The sequence below is a fragment of the Callithrix jacchus genome, chromosome 9 (genome assembly GCF_049354715.1).
Source record: "Callithrix jacchus isolate 240 chromosome 9, calJac240_pri, whole genome shotgun sequence".
NCBI classification, from domain to species: Eukaryota; Metazoa; Chordata; class Mammalia; order Primates; family Cebidae; genus Callithrix; species Callithrix jacchus.
Genome location: NC_133510.1, coordinates 16,327,740 through 16,347,610, shown reverse-complemented (window position 1 = coordinate 16,347,610; position 19,871 = coordinate 16,327,740). Strand labels below are relative to the sequence as shown.

The window sequence follows — 19,871 nt, the reverse complement described above, 5'->3', positions numbered from 1 at the left end:
CATGGGTGAGGTGGGAGGGCAGCAGAGGCCAAGTCTATAGGCTGAGCTGTCTGAGAGGTTGAGTAAGTGTTTCTTCTGTGGCCTTGCCCTGCAGAGTGTCAGCTGGATGACCCATCCAACACTTCCCTCCCCTTCTCCAAGCTCTGTCCAGCCCAGCATGCCTTGGACACGAGCACTCAATGACCAGCTCCAGGCCCGGAACAAGTGCAGGGCTTGCCATTCACAGATCTGGGTGACAAGGGCGCTCCTCAATACATCTTCACTCATCCCTGTAGGGTCCCCTTTGTCTCTTTCTCCAACTAAACCTCCTGAGGGCCCACTTTCTGCTGAGCTTAGCTGGCATCAATACCCATGAAGCAAGGCCTCATTCAGCTAGCTCTCTGGGATCACCACCCCACTCCTCGGCTCAGCTCCAACCATCACAGAGCCATGCTCTCCCCTTCTCAATGGTGCTGCCTCCCCAAGTTTCCACCATGGCAACGGCACACTCTGGGCACTCTCGCCCCATTCTCACTACCACGGATGCTCTGGTGGCAGGAAGGGAAGAGTTTATTACAGGCTTACCCAGAACTTCACAAGAAAAAAGGCATTGGAGGGTCCCCGTTCGAAGAGCTCCTTGAGTCCACCCTTCTTCTCAGGGAATTTGTCATAGATCTGGCGGATGTCTACGGCTTCGAGGTAGGGGTCGCTATAGCTTGGGCTGGACTGGCCAATGTGCACAAACAGGTGCTTGTTGTACTGCAGAGAGAGTGGGTTTGAGGGAGATGGAGCATGGGCCAGATGGACAGACAGACAGCCCCGGCTCCACATGCCCACCACGTGACCTGGAGCAAGTCGCTTGGCTGCAGTTTCCCCATGAGTAAAATGGAGATGGTGAAAGTCTCTTTCTTTTATTTTACATGCTGGACTTCTGAGTAAGAGTCTGTTTGGTTCATGGTTCTTCAGCTAAAAAGAGGTTTGAGCTGCACACAGTGTCTCACACTTATAATACCAGCATTTTGGGATTACAAGATGGGTGAATCACTTGAGGTCAGGAGTTCAAGACCAGCCTGGCCACCATGGTGAAACTCCATCTCTACTAAAAATACAAAAATTAGCCAGGTAAGGTGTGGTGGTGGGCGCCTGTAGTCCCAGCTACTCGGGAGGCTAAGGCAGGAGAACTCAGGAGGCAGAGGTTGCAGTAAGCTGAGATCATGCCACTGCACTCCAGCCTGGGTATAGAGCAAGACTCTGTCTCAAGGGGAAAAAAAAAGGTCTGAAGATGTCGGACATCTAATCACCTTGGCCTCCTCTAGGTCTTTTTCTGACCTTTGCAGGTGATACTGGTCACCCAGGACACTGGACACCAAAGGGGACAGGCTGGTATCCCGTAGGATGTGAAGCAGACACAGGAGACTCCTCAGCTTCCTGCCCGCCTCTCAGAGCCAGGGAAAGGCTGGGACAGTGTGGGGGTGGGGGTGGGGCCAGAGTGACCTTAGTCTAAGGGTCGGTTGAGTTAGAAGGGGAGGAGGAACGCAGGACAGGGAGAGAGGAGCAGGAGGCTGCCTGGGCACTGGAACATGGACAGGAAGCCAGGGAGGAGGGAAAGAGGGAAGAGCAGTGGCGTGGAGGAAAAGAGGAGTGGAGAAAAGGAACAGAAGGGAAGCTCGGAAAGGAACGGGGAACCTGAATTAAGGCCCAGTGTGGAGTAGGGCAAGAGCACCAGAAGCAGAAACAGAGGTGGAGGGGGCAGCTGGGGAGCCAGCCAGGCAGAGGCCAGGACCTACCGTGTCCGGGTCTTGCTGCTGCTCTAGGAAGGCAGAGAACTCCAACATCCAGAGTTTGGAGCTGGCCACGCTGCGGCCCTGCCATGGGGGTGCTGGGGGTGCAGAGGGCGACGGGGCAGGCCCTGCAGGAGACTCAAAGCCTGCACAAAGTGAGAGAGGCACATGGAACCTGACCTCATTCACCCACCCTGCCCACACCCTCTGCAAGGACCCCAAGACTCCTTAGGGGGACCTGTGCTGCCTGGGGGACCGCCTGTCTCCCTAAATGAACCTCCTAGCAGGGTTGGTAGAGAGAGTGCAAGTCTTGGGCCAGGGCATCCTGGAGCTGCCCGGGTGGAAAGGGGCTTGACTGGTACAACTCAAGCCACTCAGGCCTTGGCATGGAACCACTGAGCAAGACTGGATTCTAGAGGGCAGCTGGGGCCCTGCAGGACCGAGAGGCTTCCAGAACAGGCACTGTTAAGTTCCCACCCTCAAGCAACTTCTGCTCCAGTCAGAGAAATAACCAGATCAATCAACAATTACAATGTGACATCAGCCCCGAGAGATGGGGACGTTTCCTGTTTGCGTCACAGGTGTCTCCCCAGCTCCCAGAACAGGGCCTGGCCCAGAAGAGGCTCCTGATCCAGGGTTGCTAAGAACCTACACCAGTCCTACTGTAGAGTTTAGATCATGTCCTGAAGGCACCAGGGGAACAGGAAAGCACCGTAAGCCTGGAAGCAACACTGTGAGACTGAGGCTTTGGTGAGTGACAGGGTGATGAGAGGAGGTGAGAGAGGGGACAGGGAGCTGGTGAAGAGGCTTCTGCAGGGACGCAGGCAAGAGCCAGCAGCAGGCCCGGAGTGAAGACAGGGTCAGCATGGACAGGAGAGGACTGGCATGACAGAGGGCAGACGGGACGCGATGCTGTGACTTGGTTTTGATGTGTAAATGAGAGAAAGCAGTCTTCAGGACCTGGGGGCAGGAGGAGGAGCAGGGCTGCTCTCGGTGGCAGGGAAAGCCAAGGGGCAGAGCAGGCAGACTCCACGCCAGAAAGGGCAGCTGGTCTTGTCCTACAGAGTGGGAGGCGGTGAGAGCCCCTCCTGAGAAAGGTGAGGACACAGTGGAGCCTGTCAGTGACAGGGCGGGGTGGGGGCTCCTGTCGGCAACGTTGGCTGCCTCCACTAACCAGGTCTTCTCCCACAAGGGTCCCTCTTCCCGGGAGGGGCCCCAGGCTGGTGAGCTGGACACCCCTCAGCCCTCCCAGGAGCCAGGTGTGCGAGGCATACTGCAGCAACAAGGCCCAGGAGCAGGCATTGCCCTTGGAACTGCATGTGCCCCACAAGCCCTGAGCACAGCTGGGAGGGGAACAGCAGCAAGGCAACCTGAGGGGCATGAAGGGGCTTGGCACTGGGCTGAGGTGTGCATGCTGGGGGTAAGGAATGGGGTGTGGCCAGGGACTGGGATGTGTGGTCGCAGTGCATCATGGGCAGCATTTAAGAGGGACATGCAGGCATTCAGCTATTGGGGGCCTGGGCCCAGAGGCAGGAGCCGCATAGCTGCAATGGCAAGGGAGCCACGCAGCACCTACCCACCTGGCAGAGGCAGCGGATGCTGGACAGCATAGGTTTGTTGAGAGAAAGGCTTCACACTGCGGGAGAGAGGAGAGAGGGAGGTGTCAGCCTCGGGCAGGCTGCTGCCCTGACCCCTACACTGGGTCCAACGGTCTGTGTGGCAGGTCCTGGTAGTCAGGATTTCAGTGGTCCTGATGGGCCTTGGTCTCCTGCTCCCACCCCTGCTAACTCCCTCCAGTTTTGTGGTGGGTCGGCAGACACAGTGTGTCTGATGAAGAAATCCACCCCTCCCTCTCTTCCTCCCAGGCCAGCCAGAGGTCTCATTACCAATCTCCTCCCCTGGGGGACTCCGGCTCTGGCCGTACCTATACCCTAGACAGACTGAAATTTTGGCAAATACCACCCTATGGTGTGGACATCACAGGCGAGCCCAGTGATGCCTGAGAGCAGGAGAGCCCAATCCCTGAGCGCAAAGCCATCCTGAAAGGCTGACCCCAGCACTGGCCCTAGCACACCCTGGAGCCCAGGCTCAATGTCATGAGTTTATGGGTTCAAGTTCAGTTATGGGAGCAACTGGCAGCAGAAACCAGGCCATACTCACTCATGGGACGTTCCGGCTTGGCCTGGTAAAGCTCCTTGCCAAAACTGAGGAGGCAAAAGGCATGGAATCAGCATGGCCCCAGGTGCACCCGGGCATGGCCCTAGGGGCCCCGTGGCATGGGGATGGGAGTGGGACAGGGCAGGGCCTCCACTGGGAGGAGAGGCTGCAGCCCAAGCCCTCACCTAGCTAGTAAATGTTAACAGGCCCAGAGTGTGTTTCAGGCGGCTCTCAGGCTCTGTGGATGAGGGGCTCCGTGGGAAAAGCACCGAGGTGTGGTCCACACTGCACAAGGCAACCCCCCACAGAGTCACAGTGCAGACCAAGAACCCACTTACGGCCAAGGGTCCCACACTTACCCACAGAACCACTGTGTCCTATCTGTTTAACATGCAGACGGACTAGTGCTCTCTGGGACACACTTTAAAAAATGCCGTGGCCTGGCACTGCCCCTTCCCCACGTGCCTAGGGTGGTGCTGCAGGTACCCTGAAGACTCACTTAGTCCCTGGAGCCACGAAAACCCTGTGAGGAGATAGCTCTGAAAAGGGGCTGTTCTGGATCATTCTGAGAGTGTGGCCAGCATGGCCATGGCTGGGAAATTAAAAATCTGACCAGGGCTTTGTTTTGGGCACCAGCTCTCCACCTGGCAGGAGGGCAGGAATGAGGCTGCGTGGCATGGGCTGCCCAGGGACATACTGGTCTCAGACTTCAGCTCCAGTTCCCTCAGCTTCAGCTTCCTCATCTGTAAACTGGGCCAGCTTGGCAGAGCTACCAGTTGGTCAGCTCCTGGGGATGGCCCCCTTCCCCCTTGTGAACAGCTGTCCCAATACCAGCAAGCTGGGACTTGTGTGGCCCCTGGGTCCTTGTTCCCTCCTTCCCTGACTGCCCTGGCCAATAGGACTCAGGTGAGAGAAATCTGGGCCGGCCAGTGCTTCTGGCTCTTCTGAAGGGGGAGGAGGGTGGAGGGAGGGCTGGCCTGGCCTCCGGCTCTCAGCAGCCCACTTACCCCTGAGACTGCTGGGCGGCCAGGGCCCCGGGCGAGGGCCATGCTACTGTGGAAGGCCGTGGCGGAGATGATCTGTGCAGACGACATGGCAGCCATGCTCTGCAGGGCCTTGTCCTTAGCTGCCTGGTCCTGAGGGAGACATTGCAAGGGAGGACCTCAGCAGGGTCACTAGTCAGGCTGAGACCAGGCAGATCTGGCCCTCAGGTCAGGGAAGCTGTCTTGCTGCCAGTAGCCAGAGCTGGGGGACCAGGCGTTAGGTCTGTGCTGAGCTATTAACTTGTTTTGCAACTGAGAAAGTCACTGACTGGTTTCTCTGGCCAGTTTTCTCATCTGTCAGAGGGGCGTGATACTTGCTCTGCTTATTTCATCAGAGCTTAGAGAAACATTGTCTGTCATTTTACTAATTACGGGGCCACCTTGAGAACAAGGGTCTTCTATGCCTTGCTCACCTCTCTACCTCACATGCCTAGCTCCGCACCTGTCTTGTGAAAACGATGCACAAGTATCCGCTGGATCCCTCCTCAAGTGCACAGGAAGGACCATCCCTGGCCACATGGGCTGTCTGGAGGCAAGAGACCGCCTCCTGTGGCCCCGCCTGCCTCGTTCCTGCCCTAAGGACCTCCTTGGGCACGGCAGGCACCAGGACTCACCCATATTTCACCTGTCGGATTGTAAATACTCATGTCTGCCCTTCAAAGGTTCTAAGACCCCAGAAGATGGATTCACCCTGCATAGGCCCAGAACAAATACACACACAGGGAAAGCCACTTGGATGGCACCGGTAACATCACTAATAATTTGTTATATTCGTAAAAGCCAGGGGTTTCCATCCTGAGTGCCCCAATTCCAAAGGTCTTCAAAATCAATGACACAACATTCCCTATTTCAAGAAGCCTAATGGAAATTGTGTTTTTGTTTTGTTTTGTTTTGTTTCAGAGACTCTGTCGCATAGGCTGAATGAAGTATTGTACAATCAACATTCACTATAGCCTCAAACTCCTGGGTTCAAATAATCCTCCCATCTCAGCCTCCTGAGTAGCTGGGACCACAGGCATGGGTTATGGTACCCTGCAGGGATTACCAAAAATGAGAACCCTCCCCACACACACACACAGACTGCAACGGCAAGTATTAGTAACTGTCTGCAGCTTTAACAGGCTAAATAGCTCAACTGAGTCAACCCAGGAGCTCAGTTTAAAAATTCAGTATCTGGCCGGGCGCCGTGGCTCACGCCTGTAATCCCAGCACTTTGGGAGGCCGAGGCGGGTGGATCACGAGGTCACGAGATCGGGACCATCCTGGTCACCATGGTGAAACCCCGTCTCTACTAAAAATACAAAAATTAGCTGGGCATGGTGGTGCATGCCCGTAATCCCAGCTACTCAGGAGGCTGAGGCAGGAGAATTGCCTGAACCCAGGAGGCGGAGGTTGCGGTGAGCAGAGATCGCGCCATTGCACTCCAGCCTGGGTAACAAGAGCGAATCTTCATCTCAAAAAAAAAAAAATTCTGTATCTGCCAGGTGCGGTGGCTCACACCTGTAATCCCAGCACTTTGGGAGGCCGAGGTAGGTGGATCATGAGGTCAGGAGTTCAAGACCAGCCTGGCCAAGACAGTGAAATCTTCTTTTTTTTTTTTTTTTTTTTTTGAGATGGAGTTTCACTCTTGTTACCCAGGCTGGAGTACAATGGCACGATCTTGGCTCACCGCAACCTCCGCCTCCTGGGTTCAGGCAATTCTCCTGCCTCAGCCTCCTGAGTAGCTGGGATTACAGGCATGCACCACTATGCCCAGCTAATTTTTGTATTTTTAGTAGAGACGGGGTTTCACCATGTTGGCCAGGATGGTCTCGATCTCTTGACCTCGTGATCCACCCGCCTCGGCCTCCCAAAGTGCTGGGATTACAGGCGTGAGTGAGCCACCGCGCCCAGTGAAATCTTTAATTTAAAAAAAAAAAAAAAGAAAAGAAAGAGATTCAATATCTGGCCAGGCGCGGTGGCTCTTGCCTATAATCCCAGCACCTGGAGAGGCTGAGGTGGGTGGATCACTTGAGCCCAGGATTTCTAGACGAGCCTGGGCAACTTGGCGAAACACTGTCTCTATGAAAAATACAAAAATTAGCTGGGTGTGGTGGTGTGCACCTGTAGGCCACAATACTCAGGAAGCTGAGGTGGGAGGACTGCTTAAACCTGGGAAGCAGAGGCTGCAGTGAGCTGAGTTTGCACCACTGTACCACTCCAGCCTGGGCAATGGAGCAAGAATCTGTCTCAAACAAACAAACAAACAAACAAAAGAAATTAAATATCTTTATGACCTTCAGACAGCATCTCACTATACCCCAGGCTGGTCTCAAACTCCTTCCCTCCTCAACCTCCCAGTGCTGGGATTACAGGCCTGAGCCACTGTTCCCAGCCATGAATGAGAAAGATAAAACCATCATTGGATAATTAACAATAATTAACTTGGTAGACCTAGATCTCCTTTAAGTGATACAAAGGTTGAGAACCTCCCAACTACTTGGGAGGCAGGAGGATCACCGCAGCCAGGAGGTCAAGGCGCCCAGCCTGGGCGACAGGGTGGGAGTCTCTAAAAGCTAAATAAAGTAAACACAGAAGTTGAGAAGCAACAGCGTGAGCCTTGGAGCTCGCAAGCTCTTCTGAGGGATGCCTCCACGGGGTCCCCACTGCAGCTCTGTGAGGTGGGCAGCACCACAGCCTGGAGGCTCAGGAGAGGCTCAGTGCTCCCCCCACCCTCCTGGCGCCATGCAGTGTGGAGCCAGAACACAGCAGGCCTTTCCACTCGTCCTCTTAAGGTGACCATTTCACCCGTGTGGCACAAGGTAGCCCATGGAAGGTTTTCAAGACCACAACCTCGGCTAGGCGTGGTGGCTCACACCTGTAATCCCAGCACTGTGGGAGGCTGAGGCGGGGAGATCACCTGGGGTCGGGAGTTCAAGACCAGCCTGACAAACATGGAGAAACCCTGTCTCTACTAAAAATAAAAATTAACCGGGCGTAGTGGCGCACGCCTGCAATCCCAGCTACTCGGGAGGCTGAGGCAGGAGACTCGCTTGAACCTGGGAGGTGGAGGTTGCCGTAAGCTGAGATCACACCACTGCACTCCAGCCTGGGGAACAAGAGTGAAACTCCGTGTCAAAAACAAAAAAAAAATACAACCTCACTCTGACTCTGTGAGACTAGCAGGACCTTTATTTTAAGATGAAGAAACAGGCTCTAAGAATTGGGGTGACTAGGGTACTGAGAGTGGTGATGGTTGCCAGGTGAGCCTGGTCCAGACTGGCACATAGGGGGCTGTGCAGACCAAGGGGTGCAGGGAGACGCATCAGGATTTGACATCAGAGGGCAGTGGGGAGGGGGAACCGTTCTGAGTAGTGGGTCATCTTCAACGTGGACACAGCAGTGAAACAGATATTTGTCCCTGGCCCTTCCTGGCCCTCCCCACTGTCCTTTTGGGCCAGACTTGGGCTTTGCTCTCAGAGGCTGTCTCTCATAACCAAAGAGGGAGCTAACTAGTAAGTCTAAGGGTGTGTCTCCTCCCAGGACACTTGCACTTTTCAGGATGCCAGCCCCTGACCTCTCTCTGCAGGAGGGCACGAGGGACTTGGCAGGCACACCCCCACAAGCCCGCAGACCTCGGCGCTTGACTGCATCACGAGGCCAGGGCTGCATCTGCTCAGTGCCTGCCTTCCTGGATACTCGATCTAAACAAATGGCTGGGGCTCAGGAAACCAGGCCTGGGCAGGGTGGGGCAGGGGTCAGGAGGAAGTGGGAAGGACCTGATGGGGAGTGACGGCAGTGGCCGGGCAATGGAGCCAGGAGCCGCTAACTGGGGCAGGAGGGGAACTCGGATGCCACCTTACTTGCCTGTCATTTTACAGATGAGGAAACCGAACGGAGCTCCAGGAGGCTCCCGTGACTCTGCCCAAGCACCCATGGCCACAGGGCAGAGCCAGGCCTAGGACCCAGCCTCTCACTCAGGATTTCTCCTGGATCACTATCTAACCCAGAGCTTAATCACTTTGGGTTCCAGATCCTTTGAGAATATGACAAAATCCTCACAGCAATCTCTCCAGGGAAACTCACATAGACATGAACATTTGCATATTTTAAGGAGTTTATGGCTCCCCTTAGTGTCTGTCCAGCCATCTACTGAAGGCTGTCCTTGGGCCCCAGGTCAGAACCTGTGGACAAGAACAAGTACAATTCCCTAAAGCAAATGTGGGCCGGACAGCCGGCCCCCAAGGGATCACCCTAAACCCAGCAGTGGGAAGTCTGTTCACCATGGTCACCTGTGGGGTCCCAGTGAGTCAGAGGCAGACGAGAGAGGAAAAACAGAGCAGGGCTGGGCTCCAGGGCTGTGGGTGCTCCCAGGGTACATGAGCCAGGCTGAGAGGCAGGGAGCAACAGCTGAGGCCTGGTCAGCTGTCCCAGGGAAACAGGAGCGAGGTGCCAGACCACAGCTGTGGGGCTCGGGGAACAGCTGGGCTGATGGCAGGAGGAATGGAACTGAGTGGGCAGTGGGGTGTGGCTTCCTAGGAGGCAGAAAGGCCTGTGGTTCCCACCCACTCATTCTGAGATTCCAGTGTCAGGATCATGAACTGCCAGGGCCAGATGGGACTTTCAAGGTCATCTAGTATAGTGGCTTTTCTTTAAGATAAAAAATATTTTTAGAGATGGGGTCTCACTGTATTGCCCAGGCTGAAGTGAAGTGGCCAGTCGCAGGCACAATCACACCTCACTCAGCCTCCAACTCCTGGCCTCAAGAAATCTTCCTGCCTCCACCTCCAAGTAGCTGGGATTACAGGCGTGTGTGCCCAGCTAGCCCAGTGGCTCTTTTTTTGAGATGGAGTCTCACTGTTGCCCAGGCTGGAGTGCAGTGCCACCATTTCAGCTCACTGCAACCTTCACCTCCTGGGTTCAAGTGTTTCTCCTGCCTAAGCCTCCTGAATAGCTGAGATTACAGTTGTGGGCCACCACGCCTGGCTAATTTTTGTATTTTCAGTGTAGACAGGGTTTCACCATGTTGACCAGGTTGATCTCAACTCCTGACCTCAAGTGATCTGCCCATCTTGGCCTCCCAAAGTACTGAGATTACAGACATAAGCCACCACACCTGGCCTCCCAGTGGCTTTTAAACTGGGTTCGGAGGTCCCCTAGAGTTCAAGCGCCATGGGGTAGGAGAGGATTCATGGGAGGAGAGGGGCCTTGCCAACCTAGCTTTGACCAGAATGGCTCTCTGAGAACACATTAGGGTGATATTTTGTTGGGGGAAAACAAGAAAAGGTGCTACATTGCTTTAAAAAACAAATGCGTTTTAGACATAAGCCAGGCCCAGTGGCTCATAATCTCAGCACTTTGAGAGGCCAAGGCAGGAGGATCTCTTGAACCCAGAGGTTTAATACCTGCTCAGGCAACACAGAGAGACGCTGTCTCTATTAAAAAAATAGAAAAAAATGGCTGAGCAGTGGCACTTGCCTGTGGTCCCAGCTATTCAGGACAAGACTGACGTGGGAGTATTGCTGGAGCTTATGAGGTCGAGGCTGCAGTGAGCTATGATTGCGTCACTGCACTCCAGCGTGGGTGACAGAGAGAGATCCTGTCTCTAAAAATAAATAAATAAGAATGTTCATAAATGGTCTAGTCTAGTGCCTCAAATGTCAGATCTTCCCACTGACTGGCTGAGCAGGCTCTGTTGTCATCGCCTCCCTGATGGAGCTCTCACTCCCTCCTTGTGTTCACCCAAAGGGCCCCTGGTTCCAGGGTCCCAGAGGCCTGACTCCCGTGAGGAGCAAAACCACCCCCAAAGGAATGCCAGCAACATCAGGCCCCCCAAGAGCCGTCACCTATCAGCAGAGGCCCTGCAAGATGGGGCTGACCCAGGGAAGGGAAGGAGCCCCTAGTCCTTCCCTGGGGAAGGAATTCCCACAATACCATAAACACCACCCCCAACCCCACAGCAGCTACCCCCCCATGCCCCTGCCACTCCACATGCTCTGGTTGAGGGCACTAAGTGACCCTCAAGAAATGAAGGCTGGCGAGTGATCCAGCTGCTCTGAGTCATATGAGCTCCTCTAAGCAGGAGCCAGCAAGTGGGGAATCCGAGCAGGAGCCTGGCCTGTAGCTCCCAGGGTGTGGGACGTCCACACACTTGGCCCTCCTGTGGAGATGGGAGAGGTTATAGGTCCAACCTGGCTCTCCTCAATAGAGAGAAGCACACTGACTTGCACATCAGCAGCCACGCCCTCACCCCAAAGGGGAGACTTATGCTGCTGGAGAAAGCTCCCCACTCCCGGCCCCTCCAGCCCCCATACCGCGGTTTCCTTACCTTTAGCTTGGCCTGGATCTCTCGAGCTTTGCGACGAGCCAGCACCTGGATGTGGCTGGAGACCTGAGGCAGGGAGAGAGGGCTACTGTCCCTACCTCCCGACAACCTGTATTCCCCAGCCTGGCTTCCTGACCCTCACCCTCCACAGCCCTCAACCCCTATCTGTGGACCAAATGAATGAATGAATGAATGAATGAGTCAATTGGTGGGCCCTCAGCCCTGCCTTGCCCAGCTAATCCAAAAGCTGGCAATATTTTAAAAGTCCAGTGCCAGCCAGGAGGGGTGGCTCATGCCTATAATCCCGACACTTTGGGAGGCCAAGGCAGGCAGATCACTTGAGGTCAGGAGTTCAAGACCAGCCTGGCTGACATGGTAAAACCCTGTTTTTACTAAAAATTCAAAAATTAACTGGGCATGGTGGCATACTCCTGTAATCTCAGCTACTCAGGAGGTTGAGGTAGCAGAATTGCTTGAACCCAGGAGGCAGAGGCTGCAGTGAGTTGAGATCGTGCCACTGCACTCCAGCCTGGGAGAGAGGGTGGGACTCTAACTCAAAAAACAAAAAAGTGGTGCCAATGTTTTCCTGTGTGTCCTAGTTTCCTGGAGAAGGATGAGAGCGGGCTGTTGACGCCCCAGAGAGGCAAGGGGTTTCCTCCTAAGTGATGGCAACAGAGACCCCAAGAAAACTGGACTACCCGGCCGGGTGTGGTGGCTCACACCTGTAATTCTCGCACTTTGGGAGGCCGAGGCAGGTGGATTACCTTGGTCAGGAGTTCAAGACCAGCCTGGCCAACATAGTGAAACCCTGTCTCTACTAAAAATATAAAAAATCGGCTGGGCATGGTAGTGGGTGCCTGTAATCCCAGCTACTTGGGGGGCTGAGGTAGGAGAATCTTGAACCTGGAAGGTGGAGGTTGAGGTGAGCCGAGATCATTGCACTCCAGCCTGGGTGACAAGAGCGAAACTTCGTCTCAAAAACAAAAAGGGAAACTGGACCACCTGTGACATGCCCCACAGAGATAACTCATCCACAGCTGCTGCCCCTTAAAAGCCCGAGCCTGGTCCTGGGAAAGCCTGGCCCACCTTGGGAGCAGGCTAGTGCTGGGATACCACCCCTGGGACCCCTACCCGTCTCCTGAGGCCCACCTGCTTCCTGGTGCGGGTCTTCCCTGTCCGGAGCTTGATGTAGCGGGCAATCAGCTCGTTCCGACCTGCAGAGACACCAGCAGCCTCTCAGTGGGGAGAAGGACAAAAGGCTGGAAATGGCAAGGGGGTGCAGGGTACCTTCCACACTGGGAGGAGCCCTGCCCTCACTCTCTGCCCATCCTAAGCAGAAATGTGGGGTGAGGATTCTGTGGGTTCCCTCTCTGGATCAGCAGCAAGAGGAAGACAAGGCCTCACTGTGGGGACTGAAACCTGAGAACAAGATGAACAGGAACCATGGCCGCCAACCACACACAGCCTGAGGAACTCCCAGAGCCTCCCTTGACCCCGTACCATTCCTCACCCAGGGCTGGCCGCCTCCTCCCCTCTCCCCACACTTTCTCCTGGGGCCTTCTGCACACTTGTGAGGCTCCAGGGAGGTGCCGGGTCATTGGCCTAGCCCTGTGTGACTGCCACAGTGCCCTCCATCTCTGTAAATGAGGAGGAGTGTCCACACTTCTTGTCCTGACTGTGGGCAGCAGCGGGCACGGGGGGTGAAACTGCTGAAACACTGAGTGTCCCCGGAGAGGAGGCCTGAGCCCGTTTGCTCATGAAGAAAAGCCAGTCAGTGCACATGTGCAGCCCCGTGGCTGACTCAGACACCTCAACAGCAAGGTTCCCGAGGGACTGCTGCCAAGCCAGAAGCATCCTGGAAAACCCCAAGGAGCGCCCATGGCTTCCAGTATTGAAAAAGATGATGAAAGGGGCTGCTGATTTCAAAGTGTCACCTAGCTCAGGGACGGCGTGTGCCCAAACAATGGAGTCCGTGGGTGCTTCAGACAGGGATGTGTCCAGAGGACCAGGGGCTAGCTTGGGATGGGTGGTCAGGCAAGCCCTCAGGTGGCCCCTGACCCCTGCATAGTGTTAGACCATACAGAAAAGCATCAGGTGAGGAGAGGCAGAGCAAGAGGGTTTGAATTGGAGCACCTCCTTGCTCCACCTTAGGGGATCAGAGGGAGCAGCTGCCAGCCTGCCTTGTCCTGAGGAGCCTGGGAGCTTCTGTCGGTCCATGGGAGGAAGCTGCTGGTACCCGGGGAGGTGAGGGCAGTGGGCTGCCTGCCACTTGGGTTGTAACCAGAGTGCACAGCCAAGGCCAAGCTGGCCCCCCAGCTGACCTTTCCCCAATGCCAAGGCCAAATTAAGAGGCTACTCTCCAGAGGTACTGTCTGCCAGAAAAGGTTTGCTGGCGTGGGACCACTGCCTTGTCTGTGTTGGAGGAAGGAGGGAGGGGAGAATCAGAGTCTGGGGACATTGTCTGCGGGCTGATCTACACCTAAAACCCTGAGTCCACAAGATGTCTCCTCCTCTCAAAGCTTTCCAGGAAAATGCTTTGGTGGTCTAGCGAATGGTCAACAGTTCTACCCTAGATCTAACTAAAGGCACTCGTGTGACCTCTCGGGTCTAAGTCATCACCGGTGGCTCAGTGAACTAGGACCACAGACCTGGGAGCTGTGGAGCCGGGCTAGAACCTGGCAGCTCCACAAATGAGCTCTGGGAGCACGGCAAGTCTCTTCCCTTTAGGGACTTTCACTCAGTCTTCTCTTCTTAAATCTAGTTCCTTTAAGGTTTTTCCTCCAGATTTTTCCAAATTTCTACAAATGCAGGACACAGACCTCAACGCTGACTCAGAACATTCTGTGGCTCAGTTTCCTTTTTTGTAAAATGATCATGCTTTAGGCCCAGGTTGGTAACCCAGCTCAGAGACTAGTCCAGGGGCAAAGAAAAGCACGAGGGAGGAAGAGAGGTTCCCAAGAGCTGCAAGGTAGTGATGGTGCTGGTGGTGGATGGCAGGAGGGATGGGATGGCAGGGCCACTTCAAAGACCATCTGGGATACGGTTCTTTGTTGCTCCTACAGTCCGTCCCTTGCACACAGGTTATCATGTGCTCGTTAGTTATCCGTGTCTGTCTTTCCCTGTTAGGCTCTCAGCAGCTCAGAGGAAGAGACTATACCTCTGTTCAAGTCCACATCTCCAATACCTGGCACCTATACGTTGAATGAATAGTCCGGTATGGCTCTACCTCCAAAACTTAGCCAGAATTCAGCCACTGTGCACCACCAAACCCCCCCAGGGTCAGGGCTCCTGTCATCTCTGGCTTGGATAAGGATCATCGCCTTCCACCTGCACTCCCTCCCTGCTCCCAGTCTATGCTCTAACAGCAGCCGCAGGGACCCTATCGAAATTCAAAAGCCCTCCAATGGCTTCCATCTCCCTCAGATTAACAGTGTCCAAGTTTCCAGCCGCCTGGAAACCCCTGCAGGATCTGGCCACCCCAGTTCAGTCACCTCTCTGATCTAGTCCACCTGCTCCATCCTAAACTTGCTGTCCTGGAACACCAGGCCCACACCCACCCCACCAAGATCCTTGTGCTTCCTGCTTCTCCTCCAGGGAACACTGCCCCAGAGGCCCCCACCACCTGCATCCCTTGGCTGCCATTCTCTCTCTTCCCCGACCATCCCACTGAGGGCTGAAATCATACCCCTTCCTGCCCACCCTGGCACTTCCCACTGCCTTTACTTTTCTCTATGGCACCTTCTAGCATACCACATAATCTACCTTATATGAGTACTGTCTGTGCCCCCATCCCCATCAGAGTAAACAGACCAAGAATCCTGATTCACAGTCCATGTGACCCTATCGAAATTCACAGTCCATGTGAATCGGGATTCTTGGTCTATTTATTCACTTATTTATACTCAACACCCAGACAACTGCCTGCACGTTGTAGGCTCTCAATAAATACTTGCTGCCTGAATGACGAGGGAATGAATGCTAAGATGTTGGTCAGATGTCCTGTAACTATTTTAAGACAAAGCGGTGCCGGGCGCGGTGGCTCAAGCCTGTAATCCCAGCACTTTGGGAGGCCGAGGCGGGTGGATCACGAGGTCAACAGATCAAGACCATCCCGGTCAACATGGTGAAACCCCGTCTCTACTAAAAATACAAAAAATTAGCTGGGCGTGGTGGCGCGTGCCTGTAATCCCAGCTACTCAGGAGGCTGAGGCAGGAGAATTGCCTGAACCCAGGAGGCAGAGGTTGCAGTGAGCCAAGATCCCGCCATTGCACTCCAGCCTGGGTAACAAGAGCGAAACTCAGTCTCAAAAAAAAAAAAAAAGACCAAGGGGTGAGTTAAATAAACGCCTTTTAAGACAAAGGGGTGAGTTAAATAAACGAAATAACCTTTTACTTCTGATTAGTCCGACATAACTTTCAAAGTGCTGGCCTATCCTGGTCTCACTGAATTTTTCTGTACATGAGGAAACCCATACTTTTGTGAAGCTAAGACATTTAGAAATTAGAAAGTTTGGCTGGGCGTAGTGGCCCACGCCTGTAATCCCAGCACTTTGAGAGGCCAAGACAGGTGGATCACTTGAGGTCAGGAGTTCGAGACCAGCCTGACCAACATGGAAAAACCCCTGTCTCTAATCCCAGGAGGTGGAGGTTACAGTGAGCCGAGATCACGCCATTACACTCCAGCCTGGGGAACAAGAGCGAAACTCCATCTCAGAAGAAAAAAAAAAAAGGAAAGAAATTGGGAAGCTTTCTTTGAAAAAAATAATTTTTAAAATACAAAATTAGGTTAAAAACCTTTGGGGACGATGAACAGATCTAGGACTAACTGCCCTGGTATGACTCTTGGCTCAGTTGTTCAAATATGGCAGCCCAGCAAGGATACTTAGTTAAGGGAACCTCCTCTCAGAAACCAGGCAGGACCACCCCCAACAGTGCTGCTTCCTTTGCAGCCTGTGGTGAGCAGCAGTGGGGAGACCCCGGCCCCCATCAGCTGAAACCCTCACCCCAAACATCACAGAGGACTCAGCCTATGCAAGAAGCCCCTGCACAGCTCACAACTATGCTCACCCTCTACCACAAGGTTCTAGGCTCTGCTGCCAGAAAGGCCATCTGAGCCCTGGGTGAGAGGCTAGCAAGGGGGCAGGACAGGAGCCACACCCAGGGGTCTAAGGCAGGCTCAGCCATCTTCTTTTTTTTTTTTTCTTTTTTGAGATGGAGTCTCACTCTGCTGCCCAGGCTGGAGTGCAGCTGGCGTGATCTCAGCTCACTGAACTTCTGCCTCCCAGGTTCAAGTGATTCTCCCACCTCAGCCTCCCAAGTAGCTGAAATAACAGGTGTGCACCACCACAACTGGCTAATTTTTATATTTTTAGTAGAGACAGGGTTTCACCATGTTGGCCAGGCTGGTTTTGAACTCCTGACCTCAAGTAATCTGCCCACCTTGGCCTCCCAAAGTGCTGGGATTACAGGTATGAGCCACCACGCTTGGCCCATCTTTGTGTTTCTTTCTTTCTTTTTTTCTTTTCTTTTCTTTTCTCTCTCTCTCTCTCTCTCTCTCTCTCTCTCTCTTTCTTTCTTTCTTCTTTCTTTTTTTTTTGAGATGGAGTTTCTCTCTTGTTACCCAGGCTGGAATGCAATGGCACGATCTCGGCTCACCACAACCTCCGCCTCCTGGGTTCAGGCAATTCTCCCGCCCCAGCCTCCTGAGTAGCTGGGATTACAGGCACGCGCCACCATGCCCAGCTAATTTTTTGTATCTTTAGTAGAGACGGAGTTTCACCATGTTGACCAGGATGGTCTCGATCTCTTGACCTCGTGATCCACCCTCCTCAGCCTCCCAAAGTGCTGGGATTACAGGCGTGAGCCACCACGCCCGGCCATTTTTTTTTCTTTCTTTTTAAAAAACTGTACATACTGGTTGAATAGCCCTTATCTAAAAATGTTTGGAACCAGAAGTATTCCAGATTTGGGGTCTTTTCAGATTTGGGGGATATCCACATTATATTCTTACCAGTTGAGCATCCCTAAACCTAAAATCCAAAATCCAAAATGGGCCAATGAGCATCGCCTTTGAGTGTCACATTAGCACTCAAAATGTTTGGAACTTTGGAGTATTTCAGATTTTGGATTTTCAGATTTGGAATGCTCAACCTGTATTTATGGGGTACAAAGTGATGTTATGATATACGTATACAACATGGAATGATGAAATCAAACTAATATACCCATCATTGCAAATACCTGTCATTTTTCATGATGTGCACATGAAATTTACTCTCTTAGCACTTTTGAAAAACGCAATACATTGTTATTCACTGTAGTCACCACGCTGGGGAATAGGTCTCCAAAAACACTCCTCCTCGACTGGGCGTCATGACTCACACCTGTAATCCCAGCACTTTGGGAGACCAAGGCAGGAAGATCCCCTGAGCCCAGGAATTCAAGATTAGCCTGGGCAACATAGCAAGACCCCACCCCATCTCTACACAAAATAAAAAATTAGCCAGGTGTGGTGGTGCATGCTTGTAGCCCCAGCTACTCAGGAAGCTGAGGCAGGAGGATCACTTGAGTGCAGGAGATTGTGGCTGCAGTGAGCTGTGGTAGCACCATTGCAATCCTGCCTGGGAGAGTAAGACCCTGTCTCAAAACAAAACAATACAAAAATAGGAAAAACAAAACCTAAACATTTCCCCATCTAACTGAAACTGTATTATTTGACCCACATTTCCCCACTGCCCCCGCCCCAGCCTCCGGTAACTATCATTGTACCCTCTGCTGCGGTGAGCGCCACTGTTTTAGATTCCACCTCTAAGTGAGACTCAGCATTCGTCCTTCCGTGCCCAGCATATTTCACTTGGCATGCTGTCCTCCAGGTTTGTATTTGTTAACGTTGTGCTTTTTCCCTGGCTGTCTGTGGAGCCTCCTCCTCTCCTCCTCCTCCTCCTCCTCTCCCTTGCTGGCTCATCTCAGACCCTCCAGCCTCATTGTGCTGGTCAGGAATCAGGCTGGCAGTTGAGAATTCCTCTGACGGGGAGTGAAGTGTGGGTGTCTGTGGGTGTGTGAGCCAAGGGGAACCAGGCAGCTTCCTTCCTGCTACTGAGGGTACTCTAGAGGTCAGCGCGGCCATTCCACTGCCTCTAGCCAGCTGGCATCTAATTCAGGCTTTACATACAGAGGGAGCTACTGTGGTCTGTCACTCCCGTGACAATGTTATGACAATGAACACTTGCTGTACATCTCATCAGAGCAAGTATCTGTGTGGATACGGCTATGTATCCTGTGACAGCTCAATCTGCATTCACCCTTTCGATCCTTACAACAGCTCCATGAGGGTGGTACTGTCATCCATGCTATAGACAGGGAAACCGAGGCACAGCGAGATTGAGGGTCACAGGCAAGCATGTGGCTGAGATTCGGGTCCATATAGTCTGGTGCCAGCCCAGCATGGTACCACTCCTAAGCAACATGGAATTGGAAGTCACTTCTCTTAGAAGCAGCTGGACCAGGTGACCTCAGAGGTCCTGGTTAGCCTGATGAAGATGAAATGGAAGCCCAGAGAGGGGAAATGACTTATTCATGGTCTCACAGCTTGCTAGTGTCCCGGGCACCATGGGAAGGTATGTTTTCTAAGACTGTTCCCAGTGCTTTGAGACTAATACATGCTGGCTGCTTCACCTGGGGATGTGCTCCCCCGACAGGGCTGAGCTTCCTCACAAGGGACAATGCTGCACCTTCCCTTTGGATAGATCCCCCAATTCCTGAGTCTCTGCATGAAGCAAGGTCCTGGAGGGAGATCTGACTATTTGGACCTGAGGTCCTGCCCATCACTCATGGACAGTGGTACCCAGAGCTGGTGGGAGCCAACGTGTCCTGGATCATGTAGACACTGGGAGGCTCCCACAGTCAGGTGCAAGTGTGGAAGGGAGACGAAGCATGGGCCTACAGTAGAGCGTGGTAAGCACAGTGATGGCTGGCAAGGAAGTGCCATGGCGCTGAGAAACTCGTAAAGCACTCAGCAGAGGTGGTGGTAGTGGGCGGGGCTTGTCCTTGTCCCAGCTCTGCCCCTAGCTGCATAACCACAGGCTTTCTCCCTCTGGTGGCTGAGATCACAGGCCAGTTGGGCAGCTGCGCATTGCAATGTGGCAGGTGGCCTCAGCCAACCCCAGGGCAGGCCTGGGTGGGGCTGGAAAGGACATCCCTGCCAGCCTGTGGGCCCATCTGTCAGAGCACTTGTGTCCAACAGCCCCCGGCTGACACCCACGGCCCCACCCCACCAGGGGTGAAGGCTGCCCATGGAGAAACGGGAGCCTTGGCCTAAAGGCTGAGGGTGGAGCATTCCTGATGCAGCGCCCACAAAGAATCTTCGCTTTTTCCTAGCCCCACACCCGGCCTCACAAAGGCCAATTACCCCAGCTGCAAAATCCTGCCTGAGCTAGGTCATTTCTGTACCTCATTTCCTCTGCGCTGAGTCCCCTTCTCTCCATGGCGGCCCACCCCCCAGGTCATCAACTATCAAATGGCATGGAGTAAGTAAAGCACCCGCCACTCAGGAGAGGGCCAGCAAGGTCAGTGGTGATTGCTCATATTGTTAACAAAGCTCTGTTATAA

The 19,871-nt window shown here is 53.7% G+C and overlaps 1 protein-coding gene across 15 annotated transcripts in view; it reads right to left on the bottom strand.

Moving 5' to 3' along the window:
* The window catches only part of TEAD4 (TEA domain transcription factor 4), an 83,261-nt gene that overhangs the window by 16,578 nt on the left and 46,812 nt on the right, over positions 1-19,871 (bottom strand). For 10 of the 15 annotated variants that reach the window (XM_054238025.2, XM_078338455.1, XM_035255472.3 and 7 more), the window contains 7 exons: positions 12,414-12,478; positions 11,268-11,330; positions 4,925-5,053; positions 3,921-3,964; positions 3,341-3,396; positions 1,767-1,906; positions 565-738 (listed from right to left, as the gene is read on the bottom strand). In XM_054238025.2, the coding sequence (XP_054094000.1) occupies positions 565-738; positions 1,767-1,906; positions 3,341-3,396; positions 3,921-3,964; positions 4,925-5,053; positions 11,268-11,330; positions 12,414-12,478 (671 nt within the window). The remainder of the gene's footprint in view (positions 1-564; positions 739-1,766; positions 1,907-3,340; positions 3,397-3,920; positions 3,965-4,924; positions 5,054-11,267; positions 11,331-12,413; positions 12,479-19,871) is intronic. The other 5 variants (XM_078338459.1, XM_078338460.1, XM_054238029.2 and 2 more) reach the window with 2 other exon arrangements.